Source organism: Tachysurus fulvidraco, chromosome 1 (genome assembly GCF_022655615.1).
Source record: "Tachysurus fulvidraco isolate hzauxx_2018 chromosome 1, HZAU_PFXX_2.0, whole genome shotgun sequence".
Lineage (NCBI taxonomy): Eukaryota > Metazoa > Chordata > Actinopteri > Siluriformes > Bagridae > Tachysurus > Tachysurus fulvidraco.
In genome coordinates, this window is record NC_062518.1 from 8,963,528 (window position 1) to 8,986,068 (window position 22,541).

General features: G+C 37.3%; 2 protein-coding genes across 5 annotated transcripts; one reads left to right on the forward strand and one right to left on the reverse strand.

The window, feature by feature from the left end:
* Positions 1-1,811: 1,811 nt before the first annotated feature.
* On the forward strand, positions 1,812-16,924 carry acana (aggrecan a). 2 transcript variants are annotated; one of them, XM_027136904.2, is made up of 19 exons: positions 1,812-2,037; positions 6,193-6,278; positions 6,484-6,867; positions 6,970-7,144; positions 7,247-7,374; positions 7,457-7,750; positions 7,910-8,239; positions 8,387-8,561; positions 8,693-8,820; positions 9,005-9,298; positions 9,386-9,484; positions 9,590-11,407; positions 11,583-11,696; positions 12,469-12,582; positions 14,052-14,210; positions 14,290-14,372; positions 14,467-14,611; positions 14,713-14,895; positions 15,415-16,924. In XM_027136904.2, the coding sequence occupies exons 2-19, from the start codon at positions 6,200-6,202 to the stop codon at positions 15,492-15,494; spliced, it is 4,782 nt and encodes a 1,593-aa protein (XP_026992705.2). In that variant the 5' UTR covers positions 1,812-2,037; positions 6,193-6,199; the 3' UTR covers positions 15,495-16,924. The 2 variants fall into 2 exon arrangements, with proteins under 2 accessions (XP_026992705.2, XP_047662525.1); XM_047806569.1 differs by lacking the exon at positions 12,469-12,582.
* Positions 16,925-17,780: 856 nt separating this feature from the next.
* Positions 17,781-22,541, reverse strand: LOC113636668 (hyaluronan and proteoglycan link protein 3). Of its 3 annotated transcripts, none has more exons than XM_047807835.1 (5): positions 22,375-22,541; positions 20,982-21,131; positions 20,219-20,587; positions 19,704-20,006; positions 17,781-18,657 (listed from the first exon to the last, which is right to left on the reverse strand). In XM_047807835.1, exons 2-5 carry the CDS (start codon positions 21,103-21,105, stop codon positions 18,374-18,376), a joined length of 1,080 nt encoding a protein of 359 aa, XP_047663791.1. In that variant the 5' UTR covers positions 21,106-21,131; positions 22,375-22,541; the 3' UTR covers positions 17,781-18,373. The 3 variants fall into 3 exon arrangements, with proteins under 3 accessions (XP_047663791.1, XP_026992704.2, XP_047663822.1); XM_027136903.2 differs by having other exon boundaries at positions 22,290-22,541; XM_047807866.1 differs by lacking the exon at positions 22,375-22,541 and adding an exon at positions 21,544-21,620.

Sequence of the window (22,541 nt, forward strand, 5' to 3'; positions counted from 1 at the left end):
GTTTAGGCACAAATGTTCAGGAAATCACAAATTTAGTCTTTAGTGCATGACTTAAACCCACCATCTATTTAAATTGCATCAAATTTAACATGAGGGAAAAGCATATAAAAGATCAGATTCCTTTGGATTTAAATTCATGGCTTAACCATGAAAGACAGTTGAAGTTAGAAAAGGCTGGACAAAGCAGTCATACAGCGACACAGTGGGGACCCGTTTGAAGTTTGCTCCAAGTAGTCCAGTTACACTTTTCAGTCAAGATCCAAGCCAGAATTGGAGACCCTGTCCCTCCCATTTTAAACTTTCCAGGGTTTGAATTGGAACTTGTGATTTTGCAGTACCCCAACCAGAGCTTGACATGTATTGATGAGGTGATGGAAAAGAAGTGTCCATTAGGCAAGGAAGACTTTTGGTATGGGCGTCATGAAGACACACCCTTAGTAACACTGTAGGTTCTACTGCCTCATTCAAAACACTTTAAATAAAAACAGTACTGATATAGATTTAAATGGAAAATGGCTCAGAATGATATAGATGCTAACATTTAGAATAAGATTACAAAAATTCCAATGAATGAGCCATTCTGTTTTGTGATATTTATTATATGATATTTGCTCACAGCAAAATCTATAATATTAAAATAAAAACAGTATTTAAATACTCAGTTTAATTCTAGTGAGTTGTGCATTTATGGTGTATGTGTTAAACTTATATGCATACATTATTATTGTATACATATAGTGCTGTATATACATTGTACGTTGTTTACCGATTTTCAGAGTCATGCTGTAATCTTACAGTCTTATTTTTATGTTTCTGAATCCTAGCAAATTATTGAGAGAAACCACTATATTGTTTCTTTTAAATGCAGCCAGAATATGGTGATTAACAACAAGCCTATAAATGAAGTGGCAGATTCTGGGCAGTTAAAATGTAACTGGATAAATTTCCTGATACAGGACTAGACGTATGAGACACTGGACCTCAACATTTCCACTCCTCGTGAAATACAATGACATGCATTTTGATTGCATCTAAAGTTGTACTTTTCTGTCTAATGTTTGTGAATAATTGCTCAGATGGCCCAAGCTGATTAAATACTGTAATGCTGTGTTTAGGCCCCTCCTGAAGGCCATGTTTAATTCTATTCAGGGCTATGACTATTTATTTATTTATTTTTAATGTCTCCATTTACACATGTATTTGTTTAGCACAAGCAAATCTGCTTTTGTCAAAAGAATATCTATATTCCTACAGTGGTTTCCCTGCTCTAATGTAGGCAACGATGTCAAATGCTTCTATATTAACTTGTTACACAACCAAGAAAAAACAAATTTGATACTCTAGTCATCTATTAGTCATTCTGACTACCCAGAGATTGCAACAATGCTCATTTAATAAACAATATATAAAATACAAATAGTTAACATTATTTCAACATTAATACACCATAATCAGCATTAACAATGTGCTTGTACTAATTGGTTTTATTTTAATAAAAGAAGAAATAACTTAATAATTACCTTCAAAAGTTTAAAAAGTGAACAATTTGAATCACATGATATGTGAATAGTTTGTTAATGTTAACTAATTAAAGTTCTTGCACCAAATTTAACAGAGGTTGGTAGGATTACACAAACGATGTAAATAAGATCATTTATAGACCGTCAATTAAGAAATTGCAAAACATCGTTGTAAACGTAAGAGCCGTCACGCGGATATAAATGGATGCGCGCAATCACGCGTGCGCGTTGCGCACTAGTCGCGGACCATTACATCATTTAATACAAAACATAATCTATGCCAAAATAAAGTAAAGTTGCCTTTGCACCCTCCCCTTAGAGGCTCCTGACAACTTGGCTGGTTTCTTCTTTCAGCCGGCTCTTTCTGCTCCGCGCTCTAAGGAGACACACGGCTCTCCAAACGCAGCGCTGTCTGTTTGCTCAGCGAGAACCGGCGGAAAGATAAAAAGCTGCTGGAGATTCAAAGAGGATTATAGTTCTGGGGCTGCATCAACAGGAGAGGCTTCGTAACAAACAGGTAGATTTCAGTTTACAGCTTCTTCTTCTTCTTAACATTCTAGATTTAGGACTGTCTGGGTTGCATATACTATATATAGTAAATTAACTACAATACTATATACAATATATATTATATTATTATACTATACTGCAATAATATATATATATATAAATATATATTGCAGTTAATTTACTATATGCTGTGACTCACGGTCTTAAAATGACACTATAGTGTTCATTTGTCTTCACTTTGGGTATTGGGTAACACTGGGAATTAAATGCCACAGTGTAATATGATATACTTTATGTGTAGAAAACAAGTTTTTAAAAGTAATTAAAATGTTATATATTTCATTTATTTTACAATTATATATATATATATATATATATATATATATATATATATATATATATATATATATATATATATATATATATATATATACACACAAGTGGATATATTCTCTTTAATTATTTTTATTCACTTGCTCTCTACAGATATATGCACTTTCTACAGATATATGCATAAACGGCATTAATATGGCTGATAATGATAAGAACACTAGAATGAAGTTTAAAAGACATCCATCAGGATTGATAAAAAAGAAGAAATTTGAGCTTTTTACAGGTGTACTGTAGAAAGTATAACTGTAACTGCATAAACTATGTAACTTCTACCTATTTATCAATTATCATATGTATTATATTTATTACTTATCATACTTTTACATATTTATCAATTTACTGAATGAAAAATCACTAATTTTATGAATTTAAGAAAAAGAATGATGCAGCTTTGTTCATTTTCATAATTAGGCAATTTCTTTGCAGAAGTCACACAGTGTTGTATTGAATTGATCATATATTAATTACACATTCAAAGAAGAAATAAGAGACATAATTATGTTATTTCAATTTCTACACATCTATATTTCCCTTACAATCAAAATGATTAGGCAGGTTATAGGTCCTGCATGCTACCATCACTTAGAGACATTCAGACTTTAAAGAGTTGAAAGAGCCAGATACTCATATGCTTCAGCTGCACCAACATTACCATCTGTCATACGACTATCTGAATAATCTTCATCTTCTTTGAAGGACACTTTTTCTTTTTGAAAAGCATTCGGAATGTTACACGGTGATGAGATTTGAAAGGTCATGTCATACTGTGAGTGAGAAAGTAACCTTATTTTCTGCAAGAATATGCTATACATAGAAACAAGTGCCAGAATATTCCTTGCATCTTTAAGTGTTGTTCCAATATAACTACTCTACTACAATGCCTTATACAGTGAAGGCTTTACACGGCACAAAGTATGTTGCCATATATTATCTACAAGAATATTTCCCATAGAAATGTGCTAATGATACCGTTTTATCAGTCAGTTCCCAAAAGCCCAGTCTCTAATTATAGTCTAGAATTCTTTTACAGTGCCACAAAAAACATTTGGTGTATTTTCAAAATGACAGATTGTTTAATATGCTGCATATCAGCTGAGGTTGCTTTGCTTTTTTTACACTACTAGCCAAAGAGTATATTTTTACTAAAACAAAAAATATATTACTTCCTGTTGAGTCACAGAAATCCTATTATTAATTTCTATAACAACATAAATTTTAAGTTGTTGCTTAGTTTGAGGTAAGGCAGGAGTAGCAGGGAGGTAGACAGGAGTAAAGCGGAGTAGGAATAATGTGATCAAACTGGTTTTTTGCTTTCTCAGCAATGAAGACACTCTTGAATTCTATGATTATGACTATTCTTTGTGTAGGGAAAACTACTGGACATAAACCTTCTAACATTTTTAAATATTGGCCAATACTGACACACATCACTTGAACTAAACCTAAATCTGAAGTTTTCCTTGTGTGTCACATATTTTCCAAATGCTCATTCGAAGAATAATGTAGGAACAGTAGGCTTTTTCTTTATTCATTCATTGCTGGCATCTGGTCATAAATTGCCTGATGCTGGTGATGGGCCACAGAAAAGTACCATACAGCAGCTCAGGATCTGTACTCTTACAACTCTCATTAAAACCACTTACATGTGAAGTGAATAACATTGACTAAGTCAGATAAATGTCATCCAAGTAGTGGGATATTATGCAGTTGGAGTTTATTTTATATATTATGGAGTTGATTTTTGAAAGTAGGAAAACTGAACAAGACCAGGAATCTGAACAACTTTGACAAGGGCCTAATTGTAATGGCAAGACGAGTGGGTGTCAACCACTGAAAGTGCCTACAATGGGCTTGTAAGCTTTAGAACTAGACCAACGAGCAATGGAAAAACGTGTCCTGGTCAACTCACTCACTCACTCATTTTCTACCGCTTATCCGAACTACCTCGGGTCACGGGAAGCCTGTGCCTCAGGCGTCATTGGGCATTGAGGCAGGATACACCCTGGACGGAGTGCCAACCCATCACAGGGCACACACACTGTCATTCACTCACGCAATCACACACTACGGACAATTTTCCAGAGATGCCAATCAACCTACCATGCATGTCTTTGGACCAGGGGAGGAAACCAGAGTACCCGGAGGAAACCCCCGAGGCACGTGCTAACCACTAAGCCACCGTGCCTCCCTGGCCTGGTCTAATAAATCACATATTCCCTTACATCATGTTAATGGCCCAGTGCATGTGTGTAGCTATCCAAGGTAAGAGATGGCACCAGGATGCATTATGGGAAGAAGGCAAACCGGTGGTGGCAGAGTGATGTTCTAAGAAATCTCCTACTGGGAAAAAAATCATGCGGATGTTACTTTGAGCTATATCATCTATCTAAACATTGTTGCAGACTAAGAACACCCCTTCATGGCAACAGTATAAGTATAAGATAATGCACCCTGAAACACTGCGAAGCTTGCTCAGGAATGGAAGAACATGACAAACAGTGCAGGGTGTTGACTGGAGGAGTGTGAAATGTGCTGGACAAACAAGTATGAACCACTGAAGGCCCCAACTTGCAACCTACAGGACTTAAAGTATCTGCTGCTAGATACCACAGCACACCCTCAGAGGTCTTGAGGAGTCCATGCCTCAATTGGTCAGAGCTGTCTTGGTGGCATCGGGGGACCTATACAATAAAAATAGGCATGTGGTTTTAATGTTATGGCTGATCGGTGTATCATGCATCAACACATTGGTATATATATATCGAATTGATAGGGTAGTGTAAGAGAGTGGGTGATGGAAGAACCGAATTGGTTAAAAGTGCGGCTTCACTTTTTGAAGCAAGCTGAGGACACTGTCAAATGCACTAATGCAGAAAATAAATTTGTTGTAAAGGAGGTTAAACCACGACTATGCCAAGACATTTATGTCAGCATGACATAAACCACCAATAGAATGTTTTATGTTTTGTGGGCTCTAAACCACTGTGCAACTGATCCTTCTTCTAGCTAGTGCTAACACCTAAATAACTAGTGCTAACACTGCACTAGCTAGTGCTTTCACATATGTAGAACATCTGTTGCCTAGTCATGAGTTTCCATTGTCTGTGGCAATGAAGGGAATACTGTCAAGGGCGAAATAGGAGGGGTGACAGAGCAGTCATGACCTTTGATGTGAAAGGGCAATATCTCTTTATAGTTGTCAAATCAACTGTCACCAAGATTTAGGTAGGCATGTTAAAGTAGTTTAGTAAGTTTTGGTAGGTAAGTTGAAAATGAACGCGAGAAAAATAATAAAAAGGCAATTTGTACAGTACTGTATACAGTGTTATGTTTAATCTATATTTGATGACTAAGGTGTTAAACCACAAATACACTCCTTGCTCCAGAGAAATGCCTTATCTGCTATCCTCTAACAAACGTCCAAATTATTATCATAGCTGAAAGATCATTCATTCTCCAAGGAAAGGGTGATATGTTAATAATTTTCATACATACAGTACATATATATGTAAAGTTCTTTTAGAAATGCTAACAATTGTACACATGTCCAAACACAAAGGTGTTTATATTTAATCTTAAAAAATTGACCTCCATTTTCTTCTATTTTTTTGAAATCGAAACTGGTAACTGTTAAGAGACTGAAACCATTCCAACATTATAAAAATTCTAATGACTCACAACCCTAGTTAGGTAAAAGGTATTTTGGTTCTATTTCTAGTAGATATCCTGATATTGTTAAAATTGGCATAATAGTTTATCTAACTTCCAGGTGAGCCATGACATCACTGCTGTTACTGTGTTTCTGTCTTCGGGTAATCTCAGCAAAATGGATCACAACAGACTATTTGTATACAGGTGAGTAATTGTCTGTGTTGCATTTTAGGCTTATCCTTTCATGAATCCTCACAGATTCTTTCACCTTTTTAACTTTCTGTAATCGATCAAACAAATGAATATTGAATGTGTACTGTTATTATAGCAAAGCTTTTTTTTAGTAGTGTGTGCATGTATAGTGTTATAGCTCTGCAGTTTGCTAATGTTTTGTTGCCTTGTTTTCCAGAACCTGAAAGGACTCTGAGTGTTAGTATCCCCATTAGTTCTTCTATCCAAACATTAATGGGAGATACATTGGTTCTGCCCTGCTATTTCACGGATGACACAGTGCTGGACCCAGGTGCTCCCACCATAGCCCCTTTGTCCCATCGTATCAAATGGAGCATTATCACTCAAGAGAAGACCACAGACATTTTGGTGGCCACTGAGGGTATAGTGTCAGTGAATAAGAATTTCATAGACAGGGTTCAAATGGTGGGTTACCCCATAAGCACTACTGATGCCACCATTAAAATCACACAGCTTCTTTCAAATGAATCTGGAGAGTATCGCTGTGAAGTCATCCATGGAATTGTAGACAGCTTCGATTCTGTTAATGTCCAGGTGCAAGGTAATGATGTTTTTTCAATGGCTGTAGTGACATGGGTGGTGATACCGTTAATTACCAGTGTGAACAATTACATCTGAAATTTGAATGTATATTTTTGTCTAGGCATTGTTTTCCATTACCGTGCCATTACTTCACGCTACACTCTGACATTTGAGAAGGCACAAGCAGCTTGTATTCAGAATAGTGCTGTGATTGCCACACCAATGCAGCTACAGGCAGCGTATGATTCAGGGTACCACCAGTGTGATGCAGGCTGGCTTTCGGACCAGACTGTAAGGTCAGTTGAGACTAAACAAAAAAATTAGTTGCACGTATTTTGTTGCTCATCATTCCTCTACATTTCTGTATATACTGTTAAAAAAATTTTTGCTGATGAAAGGTATCCTATCCATGACCCCCGAGAGGCCTGCTATGGTGACAAATATGAATTACCAGGAGTAAGAACATATGGAGTAAGGGATGTAAACGAGACCTATGATGTGTATTGCTTTGCTGAGAAGATGTCAGGTACACAAATGCACACTGCAGCCAATTTCTGTTGTTTAAATTGACTGTTCACATATTAAGTTAATACCATATTATGTTACAGGGAGGGTGTTCTATACAAGATGCCCTACAAAGTTCACCTTTGCTGAAGCTCAGGCTGCATGTACTAAGCTGGGTGCTAAATTAGCCACAACTGGCCAGCTCTACCTGGCCTGGAAAGCTGGTATGGATGAATGTAATGCAGGTTGGCTAGCAGACGGTAGTGTCCGCTATCCTATCAACTTTGCCCGTCCCCAGTGTGGAGGAGGTCTGCTGGGAGTGCGCACTGTGTACCGCTTCATTAATCAGACAGGCTACCCTCTACCAGAATCAAGATATGATGCTATCTGTTACACAGGTAAACACATTGGGTTTCATTTTCAATAAACATAGCAAATAATACTACATTCAATGGATGTGTTTCCCATTAACAATGAAGTGAATAAGAAATTGGTCAGATTAACCACAGCCAATTTAATTTAGTGATAAAATATGCTTTTGCTTTTGTCTTCTTTAGATGAGGAAGAGGAGGGCTCAGCCATCCCCAACATCTTCCCAGATATACAGACTACATCAAATGAGGTAGTAAGTGTGAATTTGGTGACAGTTGATCCACCAGTGTTTATCACACAGACTTCCACTGAGAATGAACTAATTGGGGAGATTGAAACCCACAAACCCCCCACCACAACTTCTGACTTCCTGTATGTGGAGCAGAATGTCACACAGCTGCCTCTGTCTTCACCACCCAGTGTCACTGACGACTTTGTAAACGTGGTGACTGTACAGCCTGACCTTGGGGAGATTCCTGATGAAAATGCAACTGCACCTGTTATATCCCTGACTGGTAAAAAAAAAAAAGACTTTACCAATAATCTAGTGTACTAGTAGTGGCATTTCTTTATAATTTCATTAGCGAGTAATAATATTATAATCAATTACATTTTTGGAAAAACTACTATATCTCATTTTATTAATTGTCTCTTCCATCCAGGTGTTGTCTTCCACTTCAGACTAGGTCACAGACGCTATGCTTTTACCTTTAGTGAGGCTCAGCTAGCCTGTCAGGACATTGGTGCAGTGATTGCTAGTCCTCAGCAGTTACAGGCTGCCTATGAAGCTGGTTATCACCATTGTGATGCAGGCTGGCTGACTGACCAGACTGTGAGGTAATTTTTTTCTGGTGTTAGCTTACTATGGTGCTTTTAATTTATGACATATTTGTATTACAATGAAGCTAAACAGAAACAGAAAACAAAGTAATGATGTGAATAAATTATTTCTCTTGCTCAAAATAAAGGTATCCTATCACATCTGCACGAGAGAAATGTGCTGGTGATTTGGAATATTTGCCGGGTGTGAGGTCTTATGGTGTACGACCTGATAATGAGCTCTATGATGCATACTGCTACATGGACAAACCAAGAGGTATGATGGTTCAAACTTCATTGTACTTGAATAGCTTTAGGGAGGATTTGGTTTGCTTCACTGAAAGAAGTGCTATACCAGCTTTTGTTTGAGTTTTTTCTGGAAAGTAACTTCAAGCATAAAAAATATAAACCAAAAAAAAAATCTAACAAAATTAACAGTCACACTTATTATTTTCCTCCAGGGAATGTCTTTCATGTGAGTTCATTTGAGGGTTTCACATATGATGAAGCAACGGCTTATTGCCAGGCCCAGAATGCCTCCTTGGCCTCCACAGCTGATCTGTATGTGGCCTGGAAGCAAGGCTTTGATAAGTGTCGTCCTGGCTGGCTCATTGACCGCAGTGTCCGCTATCCAATTAATAACCCCAGGCCTCAGTGTGGAGGAGGGAAACCTGGAGTCCATACAGTTTTTAAGTTTCCCAACCAGACTGAATATCCTGATGTGCACTCCAAATTTGATGCTTACTGCTTGGATGGTATTAGCATTTAAACTTAGAATTTTTGAATTGTCTATTGTTACAAAGCTTATAGATAAATATTACCTATTTTGTTTTATTACACAGTTGATTTCCAATTATATTTTAATGAGACTGGATCGAACCTGACACTAATTGAAGAGGAAATGGTGAACCTGTCCTCAAGAAATGACCTTTCTATACCTGGTAATAGATCATTTCTGGTTGTAGAATCTAGAAAAAACTCTAAGCTTCTGCTATTTGGAAATAAATAATACTAAATCTTCTATTTCCCTGTTATTATTTTTATAGTGAACCCCACCATTATGCCTCCGATTCCTGTGGACCTCTCTGGTTCTGGTTCAGCGGACCTGCCATCTGGGTCCAAGAATTATTCTGGTGATGTATCAGTTAGTGGAAGTGGGGAACAGCCTAGTGGGTCTTCAGGTTTAGGAGAAATTTCAGGATCGGGACTGCCTAGTGGGTCTTCAGGTTTAGCCAGAGAACTTTCAGGATCTGGTGTGCCAAGTTGGTCTTCAGGTTTAGGAGGAGAACTTTCCGGATCTGGACTGCAAAGTGGGTCTTCAGGTTTAGCAGCAGAACTTTCAGGATCTGGTGTGCCAACTTGGTCTTCAGGTTTAGGAGGAGAACCTTCAGGATCTGGACTGCCAAGTGGGTCTTCAGGTTTAGCAGCAGAACTTTCAGGATCTGGTGTGCCAAGCTGGTCTTCAGGTTTAGGAGGAGAACTTTCCGGATCTGGACTGCCAAGTGGGTCTTCAGGTTTAGCCGGAGAACTTTCAGGTTCTGATGTACCAATTTGGTCTTCAGGTTTAGGAGGAGAACTTTCAGGATCTGGACTGCCAAGTGGTTCTTCAGGTTTAGCAGCAGAACTTTCAGGTTCTGGTGTGCCAAGTTGGACTTCGGGTTTTAAAGGAGAACTTTCAGGATCTGGACTGCAAAGTTGGTCATCAGGTGTAGAAGATGTCTTTTCAGGATCTGGGCCAAGTGGAGACATGTCTGGCTCAGGCCTTAGTGGTGATGGCTTAAGCATAAGTGTGACATTCTCAGGAACTGGCACAATATTCTCTGGGGATGCCTCATCTTCATGGACACCTCAGGAAGCAGGGGAGGGAAGTGCAGAGATTCTCACTTTCACTCCAGGTCTGGGTTCTGGCTTCTTCAGTGGCGATGGGTCTGGATCAGAAAGTGGCTCTTGTTTTGGTTTAATAGAGAGTGGGTCTACATCTGAATTTTTCAACATCTTGGAAGACAGAGAAAGTGGGGAACCTTCTGGCATATCTTCAGGCCTTGGTTCTAGCAGTGAGATCTCTGGATTCAGTGGTTTTCCATCAGGCTTGACTTCCTCTGGGGATGACAGTGGTGTCTCTGGGCTTAGTGGCAGTGGAATAGTCTTGGGGAAAGGCCAGTGGGTCGAAATGTCTACTGTTCCAACCCTCACAGCTCAGGAGCTGGGTGGAAGTCAAATGCATTTCAGTGGATCTGGAGACCAGCAAGGGTCTGGTTTAAGTGGCTCTGGTGTGAGTGGAAGTGGTGACTTCAGCAGCACTGGAAGTGGTTCAGTATTTCCTGCCATCACCTTTTTTGAATCACACGATTCTGATCTCACAGGCCTATCTATAACAGAACAAGAGGCTTCTGGAATTTTAATGTATGGATCAGGGGACGGGAGTGGTGACTTTTCTGGACTCTCTGGTGTTCCATCTGGAGACACATCAGAGGCATCAACCAGTAGGAATATTATATCACTTGCTGATGAGAGCTTAGTGGAAGTTTCTTTCAGATCCAATCAAAACCAGGAGCTTAGAAAAGGACCAATAGAGCACAATGGGAGGGAGAATGGAACAATTCTGAGCAGTGGGGACCAACTTTCTAATAATTCAAGTGAAGATCACCATGTCACATCATCTGCTAGTGAAGACCCAATTTTTTCAATTGATGAGCCAACAATTCTAGTTCCGTCAGGACTGTTTAGTAAGAGCGAATGGCTAAAGGAATTGTTGTCAAATCCTGCTGATTCAGTGACTCCAGCACCTGTATCTGGCACCACTACCAATCCTACCTTTTTGATTCAGACCCCGGCTGTCATAGAGATCCCAGCCATGGTGAATGGTAAGTTAGCAATACTAGCAATATTAGTGTCAATTAGCAATAATAGCAAAATTGTATAAGAATCCAAAGATACTAAACTCATGATCTGAAAAGCTCAAAGATTTGCTGTAGTTTTGTACATTTAAATTTTTAAGTTTTAGTTTATATTTCCCTTATGTTTATATCTGTATCCTAGCTGCTGTGGACCCATGTAACCCAAACCCCTGTGGTGCTGCTGCATGTTCTGTGCAGGACGGGGTTGGTGTGTGTCACTGCCCACCTGGGGTGAAAGTGGAAGATTGCCATGTTGGTGAGTCACTGGCTTTAATTTGTAATAAAAACGTCAAATTTGCTCATCAGTATAATGTGGTTTGCTCTAATTTAATTTGATATGAGATATTCTATCTATTCTATTTGATGTGTGCATCTTTGTCACAACGATCTAATTCCCCTTAACTGTTTTTGTTGTAGCGTTTTCTCTCATTAATGGAACAGTCCTCCCTCGTTCTGTCATTGTTCCCTATCAGTGTGTGCCTTCGGGTCTATTTGCTTGTGCCTGATTGTATTCCTCAAAAAGGCATCCATTTCACAGGTTGTTTGGCATGTGTACCTGATTCTACCTTATATATTTACAGGACTTCCCAGTTATCAATTCAATTAATTAATCCCATGTGCTGTTTTTATTCAACTCTGCCTTTTCTTATGCATGGCTTAATTAGCACGTTATTTTCATCCTGATACATGCCTGTTAACTCCTGGTACATGGTTCTACTTTTCCTTCTTCTTTATATGAATCTGGACCTTGACACGATGCAACACTTTGCAAACTATATATTGAGGCCATTCATTTGAACCACAAGGGAAATAGCTGAATATATTCAGATCATTCAAACAATGATGGGTATATTAATTTCCTCACAAACCATTTTAATTGGTGGTTGACTGATTTGAATGGCTTTGATAAGCATGTTGCATGGTTCATGGTTTCTGATTTGATCAGAGCTAGTTTTCTATCTAGGCATGACCCAGCTCATGGGTCTCTTTGTAGTCTCCAGTCTTAACTGCAGAACCTTTATTTTCAGAGGTTGATGTGTGCCATTCAAACCCTTGTGCCAATGGAGCTACGTGTGTCGAAGTACAGGATGCTTTCAAATGCTTATGCCTGCCCAGCTATGGAGGGGATCGCTGTGAGATCGGTATGAGGTTGGCTTCAGCTAATTCTACTAACAATCTCTGGAAAACAGCCAAATCTGATTCCATGAAAGACAGTCTAAGTGTTTTGATAGCACTGACTGGACTTTTGGTATAATCAGTGTGCTGGACCATGCTTACGTAAGCCATATTACTAGCATTTCATGTTTTGCAAAATGGTGAGTGGTTGGGGGAAAACAGTAAAGGAAAATGTGCTGTAAAGGAAGAAGTTTATCATTAGTATGTTCAGTATAAAAAGGCACCTTCGGGAAAGGTCTCTCAGTGTCGCTCAGTGACTCAGGCAGGTAGGGAAATAATAACACATAAGTAATAACAAAAATAATGTGCCTGTGCTGTTAATGTTTTCCTTTTGGAAATAACACCAGTAGTTTTTTGGCCTCCTTGTCTAATATATTCCTTGCTACATATAGAAGTGAATGGTGAATAAACATTGTGCTAAGGGTGTGAGCTGTGAAAAAGCACACTACCACTCCCTTGCAGCATTTATGTTAATGTGTGTCTTTGATTCATGTTAGATATTTCAGTTACATTTTCTTCCTCTGCTAAATATTCAATAATTATTTATCCTAGTATACTCATAATGCATTATAAATGTATTTATTAGCTGTTAGACTGCTTCCATTATAACTTATATCTGGCATTAGCATGTATAACACTGCCCAAAGCATGAGTATATGATTTCATGACATCACACTACCTAATGCATTATAATTATAATGACATCATTATAATTATAATGAATTGTGTCTATTCTGTTTCCACATAGACAATTCAATGTACTAGAACGTTTTTAAACTTTGATCATGCTGTTCCTCTTTTTGTATTCTACATTCACCATATGCTACCTTTCAAGGTATAAACAACACCGTAATGCTCCTTAAACGTGTCACTGTAAGATACTGATACCGTCATATTCAGATTTATTTATATATTGTTCTTACTGTCAAATGCTATAAGACTTTCACCACAAGGGATAAATATCATATCAGTTTTTAGGATAAGGATTATTTTACACATAAGACAATGTAATGAAATAGTTAAGAACCTGTGTTTTAATCCATTAAAACACTGGTGTGTGTATTATTTTTATGAACAGATGTTATAATTTATTATGTATGATGATATCATGACATCAAAAGTTCATGCTTTAAAAGAGTTATTCATATAATTGCAGTTGCTATTAGCAGAATCAGGCTGCAAATTTAGGCAAATTTTATGCTGTATGTTATCAATACGTTTACAGTATGATGCATAATGAATACAGGATTTGTAGGAAATGCTACATTTATTATATGTTCCAACAAACCCACATGTCCATCTAATAATCCTTTGTCTTCTCAGTTGAAATGTTATGTAAGTATTTGTGTCCAACCCAGTTGTACCAGGTTAATGCATCAGGTTCTCAACTCACTGGAATAAAATGTGACCTGATTCCCCTCGTATGTCACTGCAGACATAGAAACATGTGAGGAGGGCTGGACTAAGTTTCAGGGTAACTGTTACCTGCACTTCTCTGAGAGAGCAGTGTGGGAGGAGGCCGAACAACACTGTCGAGGCCTTGGAGCTCATCTGGTCAGCATCACCAGCCAAGAGGAACAAGTATTTGTTAACTGTGAGTGACGTTTTTAAGTTGACATCATTTAAGAATGCACTTTATAGTGCCATTATAACATAGTGTTTCTTTTCTTTAGCCCATGCACAGGATTACCAGTGGATTGGACTCAATGATAAGACCTTTCAGAATGACTTCCAGTGGACAGATGGAACCCCAATGGTAAGTGTGTTCAGCTTATTCTACTGAGCTTATTCAGCCCAGATTTATATAGAGTAATTCTTGATTACACTAAAACGGTAACAACACTTTTCAGCAATATGAGAACTGGAGGCCTAATCAGCCGGATAACTATTTCATGTCTGGCGAGGATTGTGTGGTGATGATCTGGCACGAATCTGGGCAGTGGAATGACGTGCCTTGCAACTATCATCTACCATTCACATGCAAAACTGGACCTGGTATGTAGTCATTAAAATAATCAAAAGACCATATATTTACTGTAGTTTAATCTGCCATTTGCTCAGTCATTCAAAAGATATTAAAATTCATTTTCCACAAGTCACATGTGGCCAGCCTCCTGAACTGCAGAATGCCAGATGGTTTGGGACTAAGAAAGAACGCTATCAGGTCAACTCAATAATCAGATATCAGTGCAATGATGGCTTCAGACAGCGCCATCTACCAGTGGTTCGCTGCATGGCAGATGGACACTGGCAAAAGCCACAGGTGGAATGCATACCCCGTAAGTAATATATTTACATATGTAGGGAAAGAGTTTTTCCTTATTGCTCCATATGTTTAGATTATGTAACATACATCCTGTTGTATGCTCACTGTCTACTTTATTGGGAACATCTTTAAACTAGAAACCTGCTAATTAATGATAATATCCATTCAGCCATGTAGCAGTTGAAGATTGAACAAACATTTTAGCCCATCTGCATCAAGGTTCAAAGTGTTGTGCATATTGAGATTGTTTTCCACTCACAGTAGTGGTAAAACTGTGATTATTTGGGAAATTGTAAACTCCCTGTCAGCTTGTAGCCACCAACGGGATGGACTGGATTTCCTCTTTCTGATGTTTGATGTAAACATTAACTGAAGCTCTTTACGTATATATGTATGATTTAATGCACTGTGCTGCTGCTACATGATTGGCTAACTTGATAATTATATGTATATACTGTAAGTATTTATATTATGTTGGAATGATAATTTTTTTCATTTACATTATCGTTTTTGTTATCTCATTTTTTTTTAGAAATCAAAAAAAGACTACTGAAGAGATCTATTAGGCGTCGATCTGCCAAGAAAACATTGTTGAGGAAGCACCTCAAATGACTTGAGAAGAAATAGTTAAGAGATTTTTTAAAAATCATTTAAATCTTATTTTTCATGGCCTTGAATTGAGAATGCATTATGTATTAAAAAGTGTCATTTTTAAGATACCATTTCCAAACTGTATATAGTGTCAATCCCAACAAGTTGTAATGCTTCGATTAGAAAGGGAAGTAATCTATTTTGTGATTCTTTTCATCCACCTCAGCCACTTTATTTATGAAAGTAGTATTTATTCCCATACTTAGTGTAATTGGATCTCTGAACTTGCACCTTCTGAATCAGCGTGTCTCAAAGTATCAGCTGAATTTTAAAGAAGCTTCCAGAGGAGGATCATTCAACCAGACAGTCTGGAATTTTGTGGCAAAAGGGAACAGCTAAGAACGGTGTGCAATCTTTCTTCAAAGAGGGACAATGAAATAGGTTCCTGGGGTTTATTTTTTGCTTTGGACACAGTTGTGCAGTTGCAGGTTACAAAGAAATTATAGCATTTACTGTACACAAAATAGTACATAAAAGATTATTGAAGCATTATTTTCATGTGTAGTCTATAAGAATGGATAGTGAGTTAAAAAATGTATAGCCATAAATAAGAAGAGGTTTACATTCAACTAATTTATTTCAAACAATTTATCAACAAAGGTGTCATTTTTGATATTTCTGATGACAGTAATGTGAAATTAAGTGTATTTATCAATTTCGCACAATAATATGCCTGGCAATTTGACGTTGTTTGCCCATCTCCTTAGGCCTGAATGACACAGTAAAAAATGCCAAAAGCAGTGCTTGATGGCCAGATCCTGTCAAACTGTCATTTTGGACATGAACATTGATCATTTGTGCCATATATATATATATATAAAACCAAGTTTTTGTCTGATTGTAAGCTGTGCAGGGCACAGTTCTTTGAGACCAGCAACACACTCTATAAATCGCTATTATTCCCAGTTCTCATAAGACCTCAGTGATGTTCTCATTTTCCTCTAATGCTTTTCAACTACTATCAGTTATGCCATGTGCCTTATGAATGCCTTTCTTATGAAATATCCAGTTCTTGGGTTTGTTTAATATCATTTAGGGGCTGTGCCCCTCTCTTCCCTAAGCACTGGGTAAACCCTTACAAACTCTAACCCTGTTCTCATTTTGAAGGTTGTACTGATAAGTGCAACACACACAGTAGTTCTCCAGGAAACAAATGCAAACTTTGATATCAGAGTCAGATTCTTCTATTAAAAAAAGAAGATAAAGAACGGAGACTAAGCCATGCTGAAGAAGAGAAATGTACACTGAGAGATGGAGGTTGCCATCAGATTTGACTGTTATGTTTTCAGATATTCACAGATGATATTACACAGCCTGTTTTGCTTGTATAAATGTATTTTTAAAAATCAATCTGAAGAGATGAGAAATTCCAAATAAAACATTCCACAGATCACTTTTAAAGAAAGAATTTAATTCACTTGATTTAATTCTATGAGGAGAAAAAACAGAGCTTCAATCACAAGCAAAAAAAAAAAAAAAATCACATGTCTGGTTTTAGGACTTTTACGCTGAGACGTTATTCATGGTTCACAGGTGATGGAAAATCAGCCAAGTCTGAGAATGCAACTGGGCGTCGTAGAGCAATAAGTACCCTTGGAGTTACAAAATTTATAAAAGTAAAAGCATTGCAGTGTGTGTAGTAGGGTGGAGTATATAGTGGCCCTTGACTGAATGAGCTCTTTTAGGGCTAATCTTATGCACAAGGCCCTTTCTCCTCTCTTACCTAGAGCTCCTCCATGTCCACAAGGCAGACTCACACACTGAGACCCCTACTGGTAGGACATGTTCAGTTTCAGAGCAAAAGTGGAAATATGATCATCTACATTCAGGTTTTCCTTAGTAATTAATTATACAGAAATACACTGTTGATAGAAATATGCATTATGTGGTCATTTTGACAGGCATGTTTATATTTTGCATTAAAATAAACCACCACCTTCTTTATTTGTATAGATTATAATATACTAAAATCACAAAAAGTTACATCTTTCCTATTTCTTAGAAATGACTGTGAATTTAGATAGGCAGTTCATAAAAGGAAAGGATGATAAAATAGCTGATAAATATCTACAAAACAATAATCGCATTATCAGCTTTTTTGTTCAGGAAGTGCTTCAGGTTTCCGAAGCTCCAATAAAAAAGTAATAATAAGCAATTCATAAGAGCTTGCCAGAAATACTGAAACTAATGACGTTGGAAATGCTTAACTGTTACACTGATTATGCCTCTTAACTCTAACTCTAAATTATACCGCATCAGTAAACAAAAGCAGCTTTGTCTTTTGTTACATTGGAAAGTAAAAATATTTAAAATTTTCAGGGAACAATTTGTTCTTTGTATTAGCTTAGCGTATCTTGACATTTTTAGTCTTGTAGTTATTATGGTAAATATTGTTCCTCAATGTTTCATGAATGATACAAAAATAAAGATTTAGATAAAGAGTGTAAAAAAAGTTTCCTTAGCATCAGATGATTATTGACTAGAATGTCTGATCTTTCAACAGCTAAAATTTGTTTTAGCAGATGGAATATAACTGAAAAGGCAATTTTGTCTAAATATGAGCCAAATGTCCATAATCACTTCTTGTAATAATTGTTCGTTGAAATTATGATCTAGATACATTTACATAATTAATATTTCTCCTGTTGACTTAAGCTATTCAAATCAATCTGAAGGAGGTTTGTATTTGTACAATGTGTAAAGTCAATAAAACTGTCAATAAAATTTGTCCTTTCATCTATTCTTATCCAAGTTCTTAGAAAAGCCCAGACATGCAGTTGGATATGAGGCTGTTGTACCTCTTATTTCACATTTAACGGGCACTAAGTCTCAAAGAGCCTTTATCTAGATCTATAGCAGTATACACCATGTTTATGGTGTGTCAAAGGAAAGCCAAAGCTACGGACCCCTGATTTCTGAGGGCCACAGTTTGGACGAGGGTTGCTGATTGGGTAGCGCAGACTTCCATCTGCTAGCCATCCTGCATCACATTGATCCAGCTCCAAAAACTTCCATGCTGCAAACAGCTGACCAACTTTGGCAATTTGAGCACCGTCTTCAATACAGGCCTGGACTGCCATGGTAAGATTGAGCTTCTGAGGATGCTGCAAGTAGTACACTTGTCCTAGAGGTGAACAGAACAACAGACCAATGTCAAGTTTATTAAGACTATCATAGTTGCATAAATATCTTACAGAACCTTTTAAAGTGTTATTTTAAATGATCATTGTTGTGAGAAATTACTTACTACTTTTTTGAGGTGTCAGAATTATCACAGTATTAAAAATAGCTTTGCGTCCAATGGTTATCTACAAGCTAACAACTAAATACAGCATTATAGTAATCTTCCCAGATAAATAGTTAGCTTATCTAACCTCCTTAACAGCAGATACTCAAATTTGGTCCAACAAGTTTACTAACATGCAAGGTAAGCATCATGTCATTAATACCAAGCACTAGCTAACATTAGTATATAATATGTAGATATAATATCATGCAGCCATGATTAACTGAGTGATTTGTATTGAGAGAGACTATTATTGCTTTTGGCTGTTGTCAGTATCTCTTATCAGAGTGTTGAGTGTGGCTGAAGCCAGAATTTATCATCAGAGTCAAAATAGCATTGGCGCCCTGGTTATCTGTGATATTAAATAAGGAAAAAAGAAGTGCCTATGTGCAACAGTAACCAGCAGGCTCAACACAGCTCTGTGCTAATTTTGTACAGCCAAATAGGCAGCTTAGATAATGTTATCTCTTCAGGATTAGACTTTGGTAGATAAGTTTGCTAGCAAGCTATACTAGGCCAAACAATTAGGTATTCAGTAAATAAAACCCAGATTCAGCAAGCTAGATAACATTACACTTAATATTATGTTGTATCATCCTGTAGTCGAGATTTCTAGCAAGCTGTATCATGCAATATAATAATTAGAATATTAACTAGTTCGCTAATTTTCTTGCTAGCTAGCTAAAGCTTAGTATTATATGATACCTAACTGAAGCCTTATAGTAAATTAATTTCCAGGTTGAAAACGAGCACAGATTATGTTATTATATAATTTGTTGTAGCCATTCATGTGTGTATTTTCTGTTGTTATAAATAATTGAGCAATCTCCAGTGAAAAAAACTATAACAACTGTACAAAACTAATGAGTAAAGTTTAATCTTGCCTGTAACAGTGGAGGTAAAGCAGAACACATCATAGCGGTTTCTATGTTTGTGCCTGGCTCCATAGCTGCGCACACCAGGAGACAGATCAAGGCCTCCGCAAGGCTGTCGGGGCTGGACAATGGGGTATTGCACTGTGCCATCTGCCAGCCAACCAGCATTACACCAGTCCAGCCCTCCTTGCCAGGCAGCAAAGAGCTGATCAAATGTGGCAACGGCAGCATCTTGGTCATTACAGGCTTTTTGGGCTTCTTTGAAGGTTAGGTGGTAGCGGCCATGATGAGGCTGGTAGGGAAACACCACACCTGAAACAGATGGACCTAATCTATGATCAGCGTGCCACAGGATTATATACAGAGGCTAACATTAGACAATAGGAGAAATGTCTTTGACTTACTACTACTAGATGCATCAAAAATCTCTTTCATTTAACTGAAAACCTTGGACATATTTCATAGGCCACATAATCTTCTAAGTGTTAAGGTTTTTTTTTTAATGATGAAGCTTTTATTCGCACCTCTGAGCCCCAAATCCAATGTGGCACTCTCATCCTCCAGCCCATCGATTACTTCACAGCGATACAGTCCACTGTCCTTGAGGCTCACATTGGTTATAATGAGTGAAATGTCTCCTTGATTGTCCTTCTGAAGATGCACTCGATCTTTAAACACTCCAAAGCTTCGTTGACGGTGACCAATAGACACAAGCACATCAGACTCTTGGTCCCCAGAGAGTGGTAACAAGGACCATTTGACCCTCACCTTTCGTGGGCTGATTAACGGCGGCTCATACCAGTACCGGCAGGGCAGGGTGACTTTACTTCCGCTCACGGCAAACACAGAGTGCGGCTGAGACACAACTCGAAGCTTTATGCCATTGAAATGAACTGTACCCAAATAAAATAATTAGAGATTGAACAGGACATCCTCACAAGATATGTGTAGCAGTCTGGGAAAACCTATTAGATGTTGATGTCACTAAATTGTGGCTAAAATTTGAATTTGACCAAAATAGCTATTTCTTTCAGTCTATAACATGAAATTTGTAGTGACAATAGAATCTCTAAATAGAATTATAAAACATATAAAACTAATGTAACCATGTGAAGGTCTTCCAAGGGCTGCCACATATACAGACACATATATATTATATATTACTTATATTATTTATTACGTTTGTTTAAAAAGTCTTCTTTAAGATCATACATTTAATAACTGATTGTGTAAAATGACCAATATTATTACAAATTCTGTTTTCAACTGGCAATCCCACAAACATACTTTCTCCGTTCCCGGTTCCGTTCAAGATGTCTTGGTAGAAGAAGCCATTGGAAACACTGGGAGCTGCATAGCAAGAGTACAGCACTTGCAGAGTAAAAGCAAGTAGAGTGTGCAATTTTCCCATTTGGATCAGCTTTCTTGGAAATCCTCCTACAATAACAATGATAGCAGAACTATTTAGGCAATAAAAAAGAACCGTCTTTTTGAAATCACAGCAAGGCAACCAGATAGACAATACCATGCAAACCAAAGCCAAGAAAAAGAAAATAAAAACAGAGGAACAGAAAAAAACTCCTCTTTGCTTTGATTTTTACTGGCTCTTCATAGTCTCTTACTGGAAAAAGTTGACAACTTTACAGCAACTAGTTGTGAATTTATAAAATATTCCATAATTCATTAAGCTATTACATGACTAAATGCTATATATATGTTATTGCTCATTTATTGCTTCATTCTTTTACGATAAAATTCTAAACTAAAACACATATTAAAATATTTAACTGCTGTAACAGATTTATATACACAGTTATCTATAACATGTGATTCACGATTGTTTACTCACGCTGCAGTCTTTAATTGAAATTTCCTTAATTCCTGTAGCTGGCTTTAAACAAAGATTTACTAATGCTAAGATGACACTAAAATGAAAGATGAGACATGGGACAAAAGGTCATTTAAAGCACTCCTAGAGGAGGGTCCTCTGGCTTTAATATATTCACATACGTCAGACTACAGACAGAACACAGTGACACAAAATTGTTATCTATATATAATTTAATAATTATAATTTATATGTATAATAATAATGGGGATTTACAACATTTCCCTGTCACTATATTACACATAAAATAAAATCATTCATGAAAAACTTGCAGGGTTAATTTCAACCTTTAACCCAGACACAACAAATTATTATAATAATAATATCGTTGCAGTTGATGAGGAATTGTTTTCTTGTTCCCTCAATCTAGGGATTTTAGGCTTTTAATTTTGCTGACAATTTTTTTCCCTCCTTTCTGATGATGAGTTCATTGTTATGGCTCATTTATCAGTACAGTCTGAACCATAACAGATGAGCTCATCAGGAAACAACTGTCATACAGTACTGAAAGATGAGAGACATCTTGCTTGCCACAAAGTGTCCACAAATCTAATAACAGGGTGAGAGTTCCAAGAAGATAATAATAGTTTTACAGAATTGCAGTATAGTGTAACTGGTGTAGGTCCTAAATAACCAAAAAATAATAAAAATTATAAAGAAAGAAAATCAATCAACAATCAAACAAAACAAATAAAGTGGAATCTTACCTCTTTTTCTCTTTTTGTAATTACAAGACTCAAAAACTGCAAGGTCTTAAGACATAAAAAGCTGCATCTCATCACCAGTACCTACCAGAGCAGACTGCACACACCTGGGTAGATACCAATCTGAAACTGCAGAAAAAAGAAGGGGCTTAGCTGTGTCGTCAGCTGTCTGTTTCTGAGCACATCTTGATTCCCCCTATCTGTCCTCACACACAGAGAGCCATTACGTGGGTTTAGAGGGCGGTGTGTATACAC